The 19,357-nt window shown below is 45.1% G+C and overlaps 1 protein-coding gene across 5 annotated transcripts in view; it reads right to left on the reverse strand.

The window, feature by feature from the left end:
* The window catches only part of AIFM3 (AIF family member 3), a 479,089-nt gene that overhangs the window by 194,387 nt on the left and 265,345 nt on the right, over positions 1 to 19,357 (reverse strand). For all 5 annotated transcript variants that reach the window (XM_069619126.1, XM_069619124.1, XM_069619123.1 and 2 more), the window contains exons 10-11: positions 11,235 to 11,347; positions 4,372 to 4,458 (exon numbers count right to left, since the gene is read on the reverse strand). In XM_069619126.1, coding sequence (XP_069475227.1) covers positions 4,372 to 4,458; positions 11,235 to 11,347 — 200 coding nt within the window. The remainder of the gene's footprint in view (positions 1 to 4,371; positions 4,459 to 11,234; positions 11,348 to 19,357) is intronic.

Raw genomic sequence — 19,357 nt, forward strand, 5'->3', positions numbered from 1 at the left:
TTTATATGCCCCAGCCAAGTTCTGTGTGTGCTGCTGGAATATGCAAAGTTTGTTTCTGTCATTGTTCAGTGTTCATACTTCCACTGTGGTTCCCAGACCCCTTTAATGTGATTAATTTGCTACTTTGGCTCTTCATATGCCTTGCTTCAAGCTTCTTGCCCTCTCTGGGACTCCCCAACCCCGGGATGAGCCACCCTGTTACCTATAGGGTCTGGGCCATCCCACGGCTGTTCAAGGGTAACCCAAGAGCTTTGGTGGATCACCAGGGTCTCTGGCATACTCATCGGCCTTCTGTGTGCTTCTTCTGCTGTTCGGCATTGGTTCCTGTGCACTCCTGCCCCTCGAGTCACCGGCAAGCAGAATCCCTTCACTCCGGCCTGCTTCCCATGTTGTGAGCCATCTGTGAGTGCAGATCTCTCTTGAATGCGGTCTGCTTCTCCCTCTGGCTGCTCTCCACATACCTGGAGCCTCTGGCGGCCAGCATCAGACCAAGAACGAAGACGCCATCCTTTGCATCCCTCTCTGCCTTTGAATGGTAGTGGACCAATCGGGTCGCTGAAAGGCCAGAGCATTTATCGTTGTTCGTGTGAATAATCATCCTTACTCATGTCCTCTTCTTTGTCCCAGTAGTAATTTCCTGGGATGTATTACAACAATAGGGGGGGGGTATCAGGTAATGTGGAGACAGATGGGTTTTGAGGGAAAGGTGGAAGGGGCAAAGGGATATTGTGTTCTCCCAAGCTGGTCACCATTCTCAATGGGGTTCTCCCTCCCCATGGGATCCTCCCACGGAGCACCACTGCCAGGTGGACTATCGAGTAGAGGCCTCAATCTTGTGAAGCAACTCCAGGCACAGTATTAAGGTTTTATGGATAAGTTTTCAAAGCCTTTAGCTTCATTTCTTTCATGGGAAAGCAAATCTCATGTCCTGCAGCTTGTTGGGTGGAGGCGGGGGTGGGGGGGGACTCAGGAAAATTTCTCTTTGATTTATTTTCCCAAAATCTGCTATTTCCCCAATGCAACTTTGAAAAGTCCATTATTCTCTGTGTTGCAATTGTAATTTCAAAAGAAAAACATTACAGCATTTTAGTCCATTATCAGAGTCCTATCAAAGACGTTTTTACAATGCACAGTTTTAACCCTCATAAACAATAACAAACAGCAGAAGAATGCAGGCTCAGATTCGCTTTGAGACCTTTAATGAAAGGCTGGGCTTTTCATCGCAAATTGGACTGTTTTTCCATTTTAATAAATGTGTACTGGGTTCTTCTACGTTACACAACAATTCCTTTATGTGCCTTGTCAATTAACGATGAACATACATTATTTTTTTAGGTGAGGTGCAAATATTGCAAATTTCCGTGCGCATGCGTTTTTCCGATGCTGTGCACAGGCTGCAGCTCACATGTTTGTTTTCAAAATGGTGCCTTTCTTTGCATTCTTTTGTCCGATAAAGATTTCCCTCCACCCCTCTCCACCATAGCACATGCACCCAATCCATCTGATCGATCGTAATCCCTCGACATAATAAGAGCAGTGTTGTGGAATCATAAGCATGACTTTTCAGTTTGTGTGGAAGATGTGGTGGATTAACTCAGCTGGAGCCGATGGCTTGTCAATGGGATGGCCGAGCACATATGCATTTAAACTGGCATGATGTGAAGTCATGGGGGTCATTACGACCCTGCCGATCCGGTAACAACGATGCCGGTAGGGTTACCGGCACCGTTGTTACTGGACCGCCAGAGTACAAGTTTGCAAGCCAGATGCCCTCCCAACTGCCGGCTCTGACTTGGCAGTTGGAACGGCACCCGCTCGCAGACTTTCACGGTAGTACCGGCACCGTTATGAATGGTGCTGGTGCTACCATCATCCTCATTCCCATTGAGTCCTATGGAACTCATATGGGAACGGGGATTACCATTTTCCCAGTGCCTGACTTCCCGGAACGCCGGGGTTGGAATACCCTGGCAATTCCGGGAAGCCAGGCGCTGGAAAAATCACGAGTCCGGCGGCCAGCCTGCCAGTTTTACCAGCACGGCTACTGCCAGACTCGTAACAAAGCCCATTGTAGTTGCAGCATTATTAAGGACATTAAGACTCCAGTGCACTGACAAGTCAGATGTTACAGAGTTGGCTCAGGAGCAATTATTGTGCTGAGCACCAAATTCCCACATCACGTCAGAGGCTTCCCTTAGTCACAGAATGTGCTCAAATGAGAGGAGAAAGTGCCCATCAACCATCACCACCAAGGCTGGTCCAGCAGCCCCTTTTGCACATGCCTTGGCATTTTGTGACCATTGTAGCCCTCTGGTACTTGGCCCCCAAATGGCCCTGCGATAGGAGATAGTAGACATGTACTATCTCATCCTCCTCAAAAAGACAGGCTATATAACAGTTGCAAGACTGCATCCTGTGTCAAGCCATTGGTCCCCCGAACAACCTGGCCCCCTGTTAAGTGCATAGAGCAGAGTTCAAAACCTTGGGTAGTGCATCAGTTTTAATTTTGAGTGCTTGGCCACAAGCTAGTATGCACTGATGTCCATCAACAAAATCTCGAGATATCCTGTTGTGGAAAATGTTGCTTTAACTGCAGCAAGCTCAGATCCATCGAAATTGAAGATGATGTTTCAGACTCATTGATTACTTAACACTGTGAAGACAATCCACTTGCCTCCTTTCCAGGGGGGGAATTGAGATAGTTTCAGACCTACTGGGAGTGAAGAACGTCTGCATCACCCCATGATCGCCTCTACTAATGAGATGCAGACTAGTTCATAAGAATATCAAATAGGTTTATCCCAATTGCACTTGATCAACACAAAGACATTTAGAAGGCTGCCGATCAATTCCTACAGGAAGAGTGGTCCACATTACAACCACTGACAGGAGTGGCTCCAGCACTGCTACTCATGGGATGATCGTCAAGAACGACCAGCCCTACACACCCATCATGGCCCCCACCAACATGCATTAATACAGAGGAGATGAGGACATTATCACAATGTAATGCAGAGGAGAGTGTCCACCAACATACCAAAGAGCCAACTATTTTCGCTGGTGATTAGCAAAGACAAATATAACCAGCAAAATTATCATGCGATTCTAATTAACACCATTCACAGTAATGGCCAAAGATGGTACTGTTGTCACAGCACAGTGATGCGCTTAACTCTCCCGCAACATATCCGTCTTCGGGCAGATGAAACAAGGGCCAATGGACACAAGTTTGAAGATGAAGAATTTTGCCCTGCAAGTCATCGGGGATAAACTACCTGAACATAATGAAACTCCAGCGCTCAGCTAAGCAGGAGTGACTATTCCAGAACAAATCTGGTCAGAACAGGACAATTGATGAAACCAGTCATCTACAAGAAACCCACTATCTGTAAGACGAATGCCATGTCGCTTCAGTCGCTTTGTGATTGAGTGACCTCACATTGTCCTTCTATGGACATTATGTCAATAGAACTTGCAGGACTGTGCTTGAAAAGCATCTGATAGATTTACTTAGCTGACAACCTGTCGAGGTGACAGCCAGCACACATAAAGGCACTCAAACTGACACGTGGTGACATCATCATCTTCACTGCGTTTATAAAGTAGGGCCCCAGTGCATGTATGAGTAAGACGCAACACAGAATTGGCTTTGATGGATTATTACGCTGCAAACCAAGTGCCCACACTACGTCAGAGGCCTTTCTCAGAGCCAGCAAGTGCCTGCTTAGATTTCAGGTCGACACATAACTGAAGAGACATGGATTATGATGGGGGCCTTTTTCTCAACCTCCATCCAGAAAAGGCTTTGCCAACACCTTTTACTCTCTCAGCTTAAACTGCTGCCACCCAGTGCTTTTGCCTGTACCAGATTAACTGTGCCCTTTGCTCTTGCAGCCTAATGCCACCCATGGATGGCATCACACTGTCCACAGTCTGATGCCGGTGGGTGGAGTCCTGCACCAGGAAAAGCATGCAGGAGCCTGAGAAACACTTCAGAATCTACCTCTGCCGAGTAACCAATCCCCGCCAGTATCCATAGCCCTCTACTAGCCAGGACCCCTTACTGGTCCAGTGATGAGGAAGGGCTTAAGGAAGGAGCCAAAACCAAAGAGGGATGGGGGATGGGGGGTTCCTGTATTATGTCTGTGGTTAGGTGGGGCGAATACCTAATTTACAAGAAGATGATGATCAGGGAGGCTACACAGGGGTACTGTGCTCGAGCACCACTGCTAGGAGCTTTGCTATGATCCAAAAGAAAGAATCCAGTGTTGCCAACATTAGCAGAGTTGCTCTGATCCAATGGAGAATACCCACTGGTTGTATGATAGAGATCCACCATCCGTCCCGTGCACAACCTCATCTCTTCCTTACCTGTGTCTCAGTGAGGACCTCGATGTCATGGGTGTGGAAGAACTCTTTGGAGCGCAAGAGGAGCTGATCTGGCTGGGTATCCATGGACTGCAGCATCAAAGAAAAGACAAGAAGGCACATTTTAGTATGTGGCGAACCTCATTCATAAACTCCAATGGGACAGTTGTCAACAAAATCCAGAACAGGGCCACTCCATGCTCCGTGGTCTTTCTGTACCGTTGTCAGAATTGGAACCTATGCGTTGCACTTGATCTGCGGCCAATGCGCTGTGTCTTTGCTGCACAAAACTTCAATTGCAAAGGATATGTTGTGGCCTCACATATGTTGATTGTATGAGGAAAATGTTACGATTGCAAGGAAGGTGCACTTCTTGCAAGAGATATGATGTTATTGCCAGGTGTCTGCTATTGCCAGGGATGCATTGCTTTTGGTAGGAATAGATTGTCAATGCCACAGATATATCTTTAAGACCAGGCATGCCATTATTGTGACAGATGGGTCATCACAGACAATCGTTTATGGCTGTTGCAAGGGAAATGATTTTACTGGCATGAAAACCTGATCATTGTCTGTGATTTACAATGTAATTCTAAGGGATTCTGAAGGCTGCAAAATCCGTATAAAAGCCTTAATATTAATATTCCTATTACAGGCAAATTGAGACATCACAATTGACCTGTAATAAGAAAATGACATCATAACTGCTCTGTAATCAGTTATCACTGCCATCTGTGAAGTCACAAGGCCTGCTGCTTGAGCCAGCAGAGAGCAGAATTCCAGCTGTCACTGCAGCGCATAGTGAAAGTTCTGACAAGAATTTCAAATTCCTTGTTTGTAAAATAGTTTTCTGCAACACTTTATAGCTATTAATTGATAAGGAACTGTTTATGGTGCAAAGTTTAATTTAATTTGTGTGCTGCTGGAGCTTAACATATGTGAGCAAGAATGTGCATGTTTTTACTTGCAGCACAAAATGAAATCGTTTTTTGATGCATTTTATTAAACTGCTTTAACTAGGTTTTCACAGCACATTAAGAGCTGCATGTTAGCTTTATTAAATCCACACAGATTCAACGTTGAATATATGGATCAGCAAATGGAAGATCTCTTACATTAGATTAAGCAAGAGGTCAGATATTAAAGGGAATGACAGAGTGGCCTTGTATCATATGCAATAAAATATCCCATAACGCACGTAAAAATGATATTGCAAGAGTTCCATGACCTTATAAAACCTCAGCCTTTGTCCTCGTTCCACTGTTCGGTCATGGAATTCCTCTGTGACTTGCAATATCCTTATAACATACGGGGTGGGGATACTCTATCCCATATATCAATTTGCTACGGAGATGGTATAACTGCCAGGCAGATGTGTTATTGCCAGGGCAATGCTAATATTGTAAGAAATATCTTACATTTTTGATGGAGATGCTGTTACTAGTAGGGGCATCATGTTTGTTTTGCCAGAATATGTTGACATTGCCGTGATGTGGCGGGCTCCCCACTGATGTGCCCCCAGCTAGTTCCCAACTCCTCCCTGTGCACTGGCGTACGCTGATGGCATGTCTTTGATGGTGCTTACACTTCTTGCAATGCAAAGGCCTTCCTATGTATAGGTGCATTTACTACATGGAGGTCAGAAACCAGAGAGATAATAAAGCGAAAAGTGATGTCATGTATCCCCTAGGCATGCCAAGCCCCCTTGCTCAATGATGTGGGACCTCTAAATTCGGGTGGGCGCCCCAGTTTGAATACCTTGGGGTAAACATTACCAAAAACAATCAAAGCATGAGTGCATCCAAATAATGCAGCTATGTTGAAGTAAGCAGGGTGTTGGGAAACCGTCCAACACAAATAATGCGTAGACTTCTAATGCTAGACCACTGGCACTGCCGTGTATGGTTCACGAGTCTGGGGTAGAAGTTACTGCAGGGGATTACTGCTGCAACAAGAAAATCCCTTCTTAAAAACTAACAAAGTTTACTGAAAACCACATCCATATATGTAGTAGTTGAAGGAATGGTTGCCTCTACCTGGAGGATAAAGCATGTCATAGTCTTTGTTGATGCGGCTGTCAATTGGGGTTAACCCTCTTCGGTCCCTTACAAGAGATTTGATTGCCGACTTGATGTCTATGCCCCGCCCCTTAATAGGGATGGGTTAATATTTAACTATCGAAATTCAAGCTGCAGGCATGCTATGCAAGTGCTCTGTGAAGACCGAACGGTGCAAAAGTCTCACTAAAGTAAAGATGTATAGCAATCTGGCACTGTAATCCCGAGCGAATAGAATTAAACAAATCTGCTGTGCCTAGTTCCTTCCCTTGGAAAATAGCAGCGTTTGGAGTATTATCTTAAGTGATATACACATAAGGGTATCAGGTAATATTATCCCCATATATATGGTCGCCGTAAATACTATCGCCGGGAAAAGGTCACGGCGATATTATATGGGTCACCATATATATGGGGACAGGGGCAAAAAAAAAACATTTTAAAAAAAAAGGAAAAAAATATATTTGTGGGTTGCGGGGGTGACCCCAGCATGTTCCATGCAATAATGTCACCACAAAAAACAGCAATTTTTCGACGATATTTTTGTGGCGACATTATTACATGGAACCCACACAAGTCACCAGCAGGGGACATTTTTCGCTTAAGTGATATAAACGTATCTGCCACGTGCATCAGTGACTGGGAGTTGACAAACTAAGCATGATCGTGAACACCTATATTTGTGTGATTGCGTCTCCTTGGAGACCCTTGTGTGCTTTCTACTATTCTGGCCTTTTTAGAGTACAGCCAAGACAAGACTATTGCTACCCATTTTACGAAAACATTGTGGGCCTCATTACGTGTTAAGTGCTAATTCGGTGGTACATCTGCTGAACTACACCAACATCATTTACTGTTAACTCTTTTCAGCCCCATGCGTGTACAACAGGATTACGAGTGGTGAAACGGCAGTGTAAATCTCCACTCGTGGGATTTTGGTGGAATTACTGAAAGCAGTATTTCTATCGTGATAATTCTGCCAATTTTCTGAGGAAAAGTTGAGGATTTAATTCCAGCTTTTTGCTGCAGGTAAATATTCCACTTTTCCTCCAAACACAAAATTAGGTAGTGCTGGAACAATTGCAGTAATTCCGTTACCACCCAAAAAAGTGCTGGTAACGGAAAATCACCTCCATCATCGAGCCCTGACAAGTATTTCTAATACTTGATAAACGAGTGGCAGTAGTATAGAAATAGTTTCCAATTCAGGCTTTTTTCGAATCCAGAGACATAGGAAGCCATAAGAAATGTTGAACGAGTTAAAATGTAACAATGTTTTTTTTTTCATAGATTTGAAGAGAGAGACATAAATGTGACCTTCGTTGCACCGGTCACACCCTCGTTCGACGTCAAAGAAATGAAAGGTGTACATAGTTCCTGGCCCTCTCCTCCACATCGCTGATGTACTGCAGAAGTGATTAAAGCTATTCACTCAGAGAGCCATGTAGACCCTATCCTGATGACATTGTTGAAGAGATACGTTTGCAGTCGATGGAGCAAGTAGACTGACTGTGACTGCGCAGAAATTTGAGATGTGTTAGAAATGAAGCACATTTACATTCCTGCATGAAGCTACGAAGACACTTAAAATGCCTCGTAGACACGAAGAACATGTTTAGGGCCCACTTAGATAGAGGTCGGATACACCTTTGCTATGCAGTGACCGCAAGTCACACAAGAATACATATGAACTGCTTGCTGATGCTAAATGCAACTAACATGAGTGGCCATGTAAATCAAGATGGAACCCACAGCCACATTGAAGTAAATGAAAGGTACTGAAAGGGCTTGAGAATACAGAGAGAGGCCCGAGATGCTGATTTCGCAGAAACGCACAGGCTAGGCTGTCTGTGCAGCCAGCATACATATTTTGGCCAAGGACACGGAGGGAGAGAAAGTTTCACATTAGCAGAAGAGATAGGACACCTGCATGTGTAAAAGCTGAAAATCTTCATAAATGTGAGCAGGAAAAATCGAGTTTGTGGACCCTACACACGTAACCTGAAGCGGAGGAACAGAGCCTATTAATTCGAACCAGAGTCCACTGTTCCCATCCAACTGAAGACAGGCGATACAAAAGTAATACCAGGATCGAAGCTAAATGTTCTGTCTCAAGGCCTAGAGGATCGGAGAGGGTAACCTTTTTGGGTACATACAGCACGTTTGGGGCTGTTTCCGCCACCTTGAATAGTTGCTCGTGCGCTGGTAATTTTCCAAAGTGCCAAGGCTGAGAAGACCCTCTCTGACCAATCCCTACCCACCTTCCACGCTAGCTCACACTTTGTTGCAAGACCTAATGGTAGTGCACTAACTTGACATGCGTGTAGTTGCAACATTTAGGAGGTGGTCACAGGAGGAGCCACCAGATACTGTTCAGCCAATAAAAAGTACTAACCTAATATGTTTTTATATGTAGCCTACCGTACTAACCGATCCCATTCTACCTTAGGTTATTGCTATGTATCATTTATTTTGTGACATCACTTTGCAATAAAACTCCATTACAAGCTTATAACCAGTGAGAAAGTATCGGAAAAGCATGCAATGCCCATAACTTGATCCCTGTTTCAAAAGCTTTTAATAAACAGCGAGTTTTGTCACATTTCTGGTCACTTCCTTTTTTGTGCAAGGGATTGCCCCTGAACCAGTTCCTCTTGCTTGTAACTGGGGACATGAACAAACCCCGCTTTACTTCAAATTAAAGTGTTTACAAGGGAAAATGTGAGGATATTTTAACTATTGCACATGTATTTGAATGGTTTTATAAGTATATATTAGGAAACGTCTTTGTTCATCTACACAGGAGGCCACCCAGGGGCGGCTGAATGATGTGCACCTTGATTTATTCACACCTAAGTTGGTCACGTGTGCCAGATCATTTGAGTTCATTATTGGTAGCAATCTCTCCTTCTGGCAACATATCCCAAAAATAGCCCAAACCGACTGTTATCAAGGAGCACTCTTCTGGAAGATAAAAGCATTCCACCCATCAGGGGATTTTAGAACCACGGTCCAGGCCCTGGTCATCTAACACCTCTATTAAGGCAACTCCCTCCTCAACGGCACCCCGACCACCCAACTGGCACCTCTTTAAGACCGTTCAACACGTGCTGCAAGTCGCATAATGGGAACTAAGAAATGTGGCAACGCCTCCCCCCAAACCTAAAAATATTACACTGGCTACCCATTCCAGCAGGGATACTCATCAAAACTGCCTACATCACATATAAGGCAATTACTGCGCGAACACCAGCTTACCTAGCCGTAAAACCAGGGGGCTCGGGTGGGAAGCACTAACTAGGAGCCAGACCATTAATTGCGAGGCTCGGCAGTAAACTGGGATGCAAGAGGAAGCAAGGAAACAGGCCTTCTCTTGCTTTGCCCCAGACTACTGGAACACCACCCAAAACACAATCAAGACTACTCCAATGCTCTTGCAGTACGGGAAGAAACTCAAGACCCTGCTCTTCTGGGAATACCGATGGATCACTTAGGAACGGCTACTCTGAGCGATATACAACTCCTGCGGTATGGGATATCCACATTGCCATAACCTGTAACCTCCCCCTCCACTGTCCTCTGTTAACCCTAAATCACTTGTACAGCGCTCTGTTGCATCCTAGCGTGGTCTGCGTTATATAAACTCGATGACAAATAAAAAATACAGAGTGATATATTATGCACTGCACTTTTATGGAAATGTACTTTCCGAGGTAGGTGTATGTTGATTGCATTGGCTGATGATATGCCAAGCTTGCCACTAATGATGTTTGTTGTAATGCATATGTAGCTATTGCCAAGGATGCGCCATTATTTGAAGGAATAGGTTGTTATTGCCAAGAATGATTTTTTATTACGTGGGAAATGTGCTTATCCCCAGGACTATGTTGCTGCTGCCAGTGATATCTTTCATTGCAGATATATATTGTTATTCCCGTGGATACTGTATGTTTGTATTGCAGGGAGAGGTTTTTATTGCCAGGCATGTCCCTATGGCGAGGGATATGGTATTAAAGCGAGGGATATATTGTTATGGCTGGGGAAATGACACTTTCACTATGGGGATGCTATCACCAGGAATTCGTCTTCATTGTCAGGGTTATTGTATCCATTGCTATGGATAAGAAAGTGGATGTGACTTAGAGTGGATGGGCCATTCAAACCTCCATAATGGTGAGGACTACGATTCACTCGTTGATGGAGTTTATCCTGCCATCTGCAACCTTTGATTACCTAAGCCCAACAGGTCAACATCTGGAGCAGAACTGATGGTAGGCATTTATTTTTCAAGACTATGGGCCTCATTCTAAGGTTGCCGGTCTGGAAACAACGACGCCGGTAAGCTTACCGGCACCGTTGTTTCGGGACCGGCAAACTACGGGTTTGCCTGCCGGAGCCGCTGTGCCCGGCAGTTCTGTTCCTGCCGGGCACAGCGGTCACGGCAGGCAAATCCGTCACGGAAGTACTGGCACGTTAACAACAGTGCCAATGCTTCTGTGGTCCCCATTCCCGTACGAAAATGGGGACTTACAATATCCCGGCACCTGACTTCCCGGCTGCCGGGGTTGTAATCCCCCCGTGGCACCGGGAAGTCAGGCGCCGCTAAATAATTATGGGTCCGGCAGCCACCTGCCGGTAGCAACGGCCTGGTTACCGCCTGACCCATAATGAGGCCCTATGATTCTCTTTCCCACAAAGGATTTCCCTTGTCCTATACTGTGCCACACCCTTCTTCCCAAGACACCCTACAGGAAATTGTGGCGTGGAGAGAACGTGAACAATCCCCATCTGGATAAAGCATACACAAACCTTGCTCAGCTTTGGCCGGTCGTATGGTAAATGTTTCTCTGTCGTACACATCACTATCCGATCCGAGAACCCCTCTTGCCGCAATGTTTCTGCACACACCAGGCCTGCAGGTCCTGCAGAGTCAGGGAAGAGGAGAATGATGAATACAATGGGAAGAAAACATATATATGTTCATCATTATTCTTGTGGGCCCCTACTGACTTTCGGACACCGTCCTTCGAGTATGTTGTACGCTGTTACCCGACTCCTTGTGCCTACCTCTCTAACTATACTCCTGACCTATAGCCTCCCCCCTCATCCCTCTCACCCTCTTCTTCCTAGATCTTGTCCTTTCTGACTCCATTCCAATGGACATCCCAATCACGATCATGGGAAATTTCAAACTGCACAGAATCCCCCCCAACTTGACTGTGGGACCACTTCCTGGCCACCTTTGACCACCTAACTACCCTCACCCAAGGCAACTCTCTTTCCTGCTTCATCTCCCACGAGTAACAGCCTTACCAGCACTTCATCTCTGCTTTTACTACTGATGCTGGAAACAACCTACTTACTACCAGGAGAATACGCCCTCTCCTCACCAGCCATTTGACGAACACTCCCATCTCTTATCAGGGCCTCAATCACCTTGACTACTGCTGTTGTTATCATCTGGGCCACCACGTTACTCCCTGGGACAACATCCACATCTACAGCGCCTGCAGCCTCCACAATCCTCCTCCACTTCTCCCACCGCCTCCTTGGTGAATGGTTCATGATGCGCAATTGGTCCCTCTTTAAATTCTTAAAGCTGGTTTCCAAATCCATCCATGGACTAGCCCCACCTCCTTACCATGCTGCCCCTATGTCCTGCTACTCTCCTCCCCGCTTCCTTCACTCCAGCAATGTCATTAGTTTCTCCGTCATTGACCAGCCCTGTACATCCTCTCTCTTCAACCCGGCATCACTGGCAAACTCTACCTGTGACATTAAAAACAGCACAAACATCCACCCCCAAAGGGCCTACTTCACACTGTACATGGCAGGTGTGTGAGGCACCCACATGAAAGGCTGCCCTACTTACTTTATACTTCGATGCACATGTTTGTGTGTAGAACTCATGTTATCTCTCAATAAATGCAATATGTCAACATAAAGCTTTCGGCCATCTTTCAATATATACCTACAGGAATTATGCACACTTGAAAAGGGATTATATTGCTCTTGTCCCTCGTGCCTCATCATTTAATCCAGGGACTCTGAACTCTTCCTCACGTGACCAGCAGCCTGATTTTCGTACAGCCTTATCTAGCCCTAAATCTCAAGAGATATTGACTCTTGCTTCCTGTGACGTCACACTTTGCAGTATATCTTGGTCCAGCTGGCACAGGTTATGAATCCTACTCTTTACTCCATCAACCCTTTGCTCTTTTTCATGGCATGACGTGGTTGGGGGGAGGGGTGGGTTCAAAAAATGAAGATGTTGTGTATAGCGAGTACTTAAAAGCACCATTGCCAGTCTATCCTCTTGTGTGAAATGGGCTGCCATCTTGAAATGTGTTCTGCCAGCTCCCAATAGAGCCGTGATGACGTGCAGTAGATTTAACCTTGCCCATTGCTGCCCTTTGGGAGCCTCATGACCCTGGCTTAGTTCAGACTCGCATTTATTCAAGGTCCCCTGTTTTGTCAGCAAGAGTTTGTTGAACAGACATTGCATTCTTTGATTGTTGCAGTCATAGAACAAGATCCTAAGCTGATTTTCTCTACCTCTGGTTTCTTCCCTTCGAGGATATTGTTTGTGCTCTCTTGCTGTGCCACTTTTGTTAAATGCATCACACATTCTTGATATTTGGCTTCTAGAAACTGCCTCTGTGGTTTGGACCTCTTGGTTTCAGACCTGTGGAGATGATAATTGCACTCCCTGATGCCTTTCAAGGTCTGGCTTTTCGCACATTTCCCCCCCTTTTTTTTTTTACTCCGCCCCTTTGCCAGGTTCGGCATTGTCCAGACACTGTATACTGTCCGTACTAATCATTTGAGCTCAATATAGTGCCAGCCACCTGGATTTCCTAACCCTGGAGTCTCCCTCTTTTCAGAATCATGAGTCTCTGCGTCCTAGATCTGGCACGCCTGGAACCCAGGAAACAGGGAGCCTCTCTTGACGGCGACTGGCTCACTTCTTCGCCCGCTTCCTGTGCTATTCTTAAGAGGACCAGGATTTCAGTCCCTAGATTTCCATTCTCCTTCATTTGGCCAGTGACACATCCTACTCCCCCTCGCTCACTCAACCTCTATGGGAGCTTCTCTGCTGGAGGCAAACATGGAACAGCAGAGCGTTCCCTTCAGCCAGTGTGGATTTGTTCATCTCACTCAGCAGTATCGTTCTGTGTTTTTTTTTTTAACAACTTTACTTAGGTTTTCAAGAGCATTGGTGACAAACATTTTGAGGATAACAAGTGTTGCCTTTCCTCATTGTCCGCTTCAGCTTCAAGTTTTATTTGCTCTTATATTTTAACAGCTTAAAAGTACCCCCTCCTCCACCCTCCCCCCAAAGGATCTCTGTAATTCGGGTTTGGGAGTGGGCATCCTGGGGCCTTCATTCTTTGGCCCACGCTGATCTCCTCCTCAAAGTTCTGGCTCAATCAGGTTTGATCATGCCACTGGTTTACCCCACCCTACAGCAACTAGTGGCACAGTAGTATGAGAGTGAATATTGACAGATGCTGCCCGCCCCAGAGAGGGACATGACCGGTCCACACCTTTCCTACTGTACGTGGCCAGAAACCGCGGAGAACCCGGGTTTCAAAGCCTACCTTCTGGAATTAGACAAGAACAAGCCCAATCATCTGTCTGGCAGGGCAGGGAGGCATTATGTTCCTATTAAAGACCTCTAACAAACCTGCGGCGATAGACATAGAAGAATTAATATCTTCCTTCAGTGTTGACAGAAAACAAATACATTCTTTTCGCTATTTAAATACTCAAGATGTTCCAGACAACAGAAGGTCTTCCGTGTGTTCCTTGGGATGCGGATGAGTTATATATCAGTGTTCCCTCCTCTGTGGGGGTTTATGTCTATGTCTACATTTCTCTGCTACTTGCCCTGTACACAGGAATTCTACTGCAACACGACACAACTTAACAGGAGAAGTTCCAAAATCACAACAGTCAATTAAGGATGTCCTAGTAAGGATTTCAGATACAAATTAAGTCAGGAAAAGGCCTAGCTTAAAGCACTGGAACCTGGGAATTGCAATCAACATTTGGATACTACGTACAATTGGGAATGGCATGTTAACTAACAATCAAGTTGCATTGCATGTAAAAAGAAATGAAGAAATTACACTATAAGGAATCCCATGGGAAATTAAATGAACATCCCATATATTGTCAGTCTGTTTTCTAAGTTTATTGGGGAGATAAACCAAATAACAATGACTCGAGCGCTACAGTGTTTTTCCACTGCACGCTAAGGCATTGTTAAAAAAGATGGAATTGCAGATAAATACACATATATGCAATGATTCCATTCTAGCAGTTGCGACTCTAAAACTCTGCTGATCGGACAAGTGCGATGGGCCTGGGGTACATGTAAAGGTGTTCAGGGGGCATTAGCGGGGTCTGGTGAATGGGAGGGGGAAGAGCTGCCAGCTTGCAGGCCAGGGTAAGACTGAGTTCTGCAACTCATGGTATCGCCCTATGAAGGCTGTACAGTATGGAAGAGAGAAATGAACCCCTCGTGGCGAGTGCAGGCTGCCCCGCAGGACTCCCAGAGTCCGGCTTCTTCTCTTGATGGATTTCTGGAGACCTCGTTCACATTCCTCTTTGCCCAGCACTCAACGGGTGGGATCCCCTCTTTAATCTTTTAATTCCTGCTATCCTGGAAATGGGGAGTGGCTACCTGGTAACGGTTTAGGAAACGAATGCACTGTTCACTGACTCGGGCATGGGGACTTTCTCTTAAAAAGAGATGACGGTGGTTCTGACATCGCTGAGGCCACAGAACATTTTGATCTGGGTACATTTCATTTTCCTTTAGTTACTCATACATTAGCAGGGGAGGCTCTGCACGTGGCCATTAACAGAATGCACCAAGAACTCCATATAATTGGCCATTAGTGGCGGTGACCTTTCTAGTTTAGCTGTATTGGTGGAACTTGTAAAGGTTTTCTTAAGAGCCTGGCGGGCACTGAGGACCCTAACAGAGAAAAGTACTTACTCTCACATAAATGGCTTTAGGGCCTCATTATGAGTTTGGTGGTAATTTCTTGGTAAATCTGCTGAATTGCCGCCAGCATTAGTTATCGTTACTGCCACTTGGTTCCGTGACTTCATTCCAGATTATGAGTGATGGCATGTGGTGTAAATACCCGTTTTTTAATTTGATAAGACTTCATGGGGATTTTGGCGGAATTATTGTGAACGGTAATTCCGCCAATTTCTTTGCCTGAAAGCGGAGATTTTGCTGAAGGTAAATCCTCCACTTTAGTGTCAAACTCGGAATTCGGCTGTGTGGTAAAAACACTGTAATTCCATTACCATTAAAAAAAAAAGTGTCAGTAATGGAATTACTGCCACTTTTTTACCACATCGCCAATGGTGTAATGAGGCCTTAGATGTTTGAATTTCCTCTGCTTTTCAAGATAATGCGCATTGAGCAAAAAATCCTTTCCGGACCCATTCATCAATATTCATCATTGCATTGTTTTGTATTGTAAATGACAGTGTGTGAACAGTCATCCTTTTAAGAAGTTCTGATTGTAAATTGGTGGTCAACGTCAACATATGTTCAGAAGATTAATTTTCTTAATCGATCATTGAATTATTTCCTTTTTATTTCAAATATTAATAAAAGTATTGTCAAAGCTACATTTTGCTTTTGTATAGGCATGGGGTAGTCATTTGCCAGGCATTGCCATAATGGTGCTACCTGCCCAGAGGATGGAAAGATCTTGCAAGTGTTGCGAGTGCATGGATTTATGGTGGCGGTGCCTGGCAAATGCACATCTAATGCCTATACATGAAGCAGATCTGTTCGCTTTGTCACTGCTTATTTTTAACAGGAAGTCAATGCAAGGAGCAGATGCGAGTACAGACAAATTCTAGCACCATAAAAAGTAGGCTGATGCAGCCCTAAATGGGGATGCCTGCACAGGTTGGGTCTCATTAGGAGTCTGCCGGTAAATCATCAGTAAATACTCAGATTTACCACCCAACTCCTTTGCCAGTACTGCCACTTACTCCTCCTGTGGCATTATCACAGGATTACCAATGGTGGTAGGTGGTGGTAGGTTTAGATCCCAAGTTTTGGAGTCGAATGATTTACAGAAAGTAGTTATACTACAGGGCAAATATGCCAATTTGTGGAGTTAAAGTGGGGCATTTACCCCCAGCATTTTGCTGGAGATGAATTCTACCCGTGCCTTTAGCTCCAAACTCGGAATTCGACGCTACAGTAAAAGTGGCTGTAATTCGGTTACCGCCCAGAAATGTGGCGATAATGGAATTTACCACCACTTTTTACCGTAACAGTGCACTTGTAATGAGGCCCATTGTTTTTCCCCACAGACTGGGATTTTATGTAGGCCTATTGTCTGTGCCACTATTATTCACCCCAGGGATGTCATTTAGGGATCGCCAGGGGTCGCAACGTAAGGCGATCCATTCTTGTATGAACTGTATATGATGTCCTAACCATATTTTTCGTAGTTTACTTAGGAACAATGCTATGTGATGCCACTTCCTGTTTTGTCAAGGGGTGATAGGCTGTGTTCCATCGCTTCCCACGATATCACTTTGGGGTGGGGTTTAATGGCATCACTTCCTATGATGCCATCAGAGGTCAAGGGTAGTGTGATGTCACTTCCACTACCAATGGCATTTTGGTGAAATTACGCCCCTGATTCAGTCAATCAGATTCTCTGTATCCACTACTTGAGTCTGCAATACAATCCAAGGTATAACTTTCAGGGGCACACAGATCTCTAGAGTAGATGCACTAACAGTGGAGTAACTTTGCTAAAAATATTGCGGGAGACATGAAATCTGAAGAAAAGGTGCCGCAGCCAAATGAATGGGCACAAAATGCTGTGCCATGAAAGTTGGGGGGGACAAACACCCCTGTCCCCCCTAAAATTACGCCCACTAACCCACTAGAGGGGCATGCTAGTTATAATGTGGGCAACTGAGCTGCAAATCGCGGAATGCAAAGAGATGTCACCAGAACTGGCTTGAGGTTGGCCAGATTGCAGGTTGAATGGCCAATTGCCAAGTATTTCCTCTACAAAATGTGATACTTTAGTGTCATGTCAATACAAATGTACCTATGCATATAGAAAAAGAACGAAAGAACTGTATAAGTGTTTCATGCTCGGTTTTGGAGTCTATGTGCACAGCGCGTGTGATCAAATTTACCTAAGAGCTACAAGACCTAAAAAGGAAGCGTGGACTATAAAAGTTTGTTATACAAGCAGTCAACATCGATCTTCTTAAATTGCTGCTTCCATTACTCACTGAAGTTTACGAATATATATATATATTTTTTATAGTATGAAACAAAATTGTTAGCTGAAGAGAAAGGGAGACATTCTATCTGCACATAGCAATCTGCAGGGAATCAGGTAAGCGAACCTGTCTGTCAGCAATTGGCACATAGCGCAAACACCCAGCTGTGTCTCTGCACAAGAGGAAACGGGCAAATATTGTAATGATCAGTGTAATGTGTAGTACAAATGTATAATAAAAAAGTGAAACATCTCATATCACTGAACATGACAGATTTCCGTATTGTATTGGGTTATTTATTTAGCGCTCTTTCCTCATTTGCATGGCCTCAATGCGCTTTGTAGTTGGGATGCCCTTGGTGACCGTAGTCAATGTGCTGGAGGTTCTAAGAGATTTAGATTGGGTGATCCATGTCTGCATTTTTCGCCGGTCTAAGACTTAGGTGGCTCGAGTAAGCAGCCCAAAAAGGTCAGGCACGTGAGTGGGCGCTGTTGGAGGTTTGCGATAGAGTGCTATTGTTGAAAAGTCGATCTGTGGCCAGCTATACCGAAAGTTGGAGTAATGCTTCCCAAATAACTTTTTCGAGAGCCATGACACGAATAGTGAAGCTTAAAGGAACTGAACACATCAAGAATTACAAATGGTTTACCAAACAGAACAATGTTTTTGTGACGCAAGAACACTGCGCACTGTAAGCAGTGTTCCCAATCGAAATAGTAGGGGAGGGTTTCATTGTAATTGGAGCAATGCTTGCCATGCTCGCATGGCAAGCAGCTCTCGCAATCAAAAGTAAGCACGGCAGAGTTCAAAAGTGCAGGGCAAAAGGCGATGTACACCGCCTTTTTCCCTGCACTTTTGCACACTGCTGTGGAAATGATGACAATTTGATGGTGGGGCGCCATTTATGTTGCAGTACAAATGTAATGGTTCAATGTTGCCTGCTAGAAGTGGCGAGAGGATTGTAATACGTAGTGCAGGAATGTCATTGTAGGTGTAGCAGAAACAGTTTGGTGTTCTAGGTGGAGGAGGGGAAAGTTCAGATGGGGACCCAAGATACGAGAAGAAAGTGAGGGGGCGGAAGAAAGGAGGATTGTGGCTTTCATGCCTGCTGTGAGGGTCGAACATGGCCTTTAATGGCTCGCCTTTCATGGTAGGCCCGAGCGAATCGAGGGCCTCAGCTTGGGCTGTGGCCCGTTAAAGGCCTTGTCCAGCCCCCAAAGCTGGTATGAAAGTCATTCGCACCCCAGGGTTCATCTGGGGTGCCAATTACTGTTTTTTTTTGCTCAAGAGATTTACGCTTCTTGTGTAGCCAATCTCCCGGGGCCGCTACCATATGCAAAAGAGACTGTCTCTTTTCCATTTTATTTATTTTATTTGTATTTATTGTTCATTTGTAAGGCACTTATACATCAAGTAAATTGTGTGTTCGGCGGGCAGACAGGAGGAGCGCCAGGACCAGAGAACAAAGGCTCCCTGTTGCATCCCCATATTAAAAAAAAAGAATGGGCGCCACCCGGGGAAGGGCCTTGGGTGGCTCGAACAGCAGGCGGATATTGTGTATTCTCGCCTGCTGTTCCAGCCACCTGATTGGCTGATGGTCCTTGCCCGGATGTGAATACAGAAGAATGGCAAATGCAGCA

Source organism: Ambystoma mexicanum, chromosome 10, assembly GCF_040938575.1.
Source record: "Ambystoma mexicanum isolate Mex_15411 chromosome 10, UKY_AmexF1_1, whole genome shotgun sequence".
Classification (NCBI taxonomy): domain Eukaryota; kingdom Metazoa; phylum Chordata; class Amphibia; order Caudata; family Ambystomatidae; genus Ambystoma; species Ambystoma mexicanum.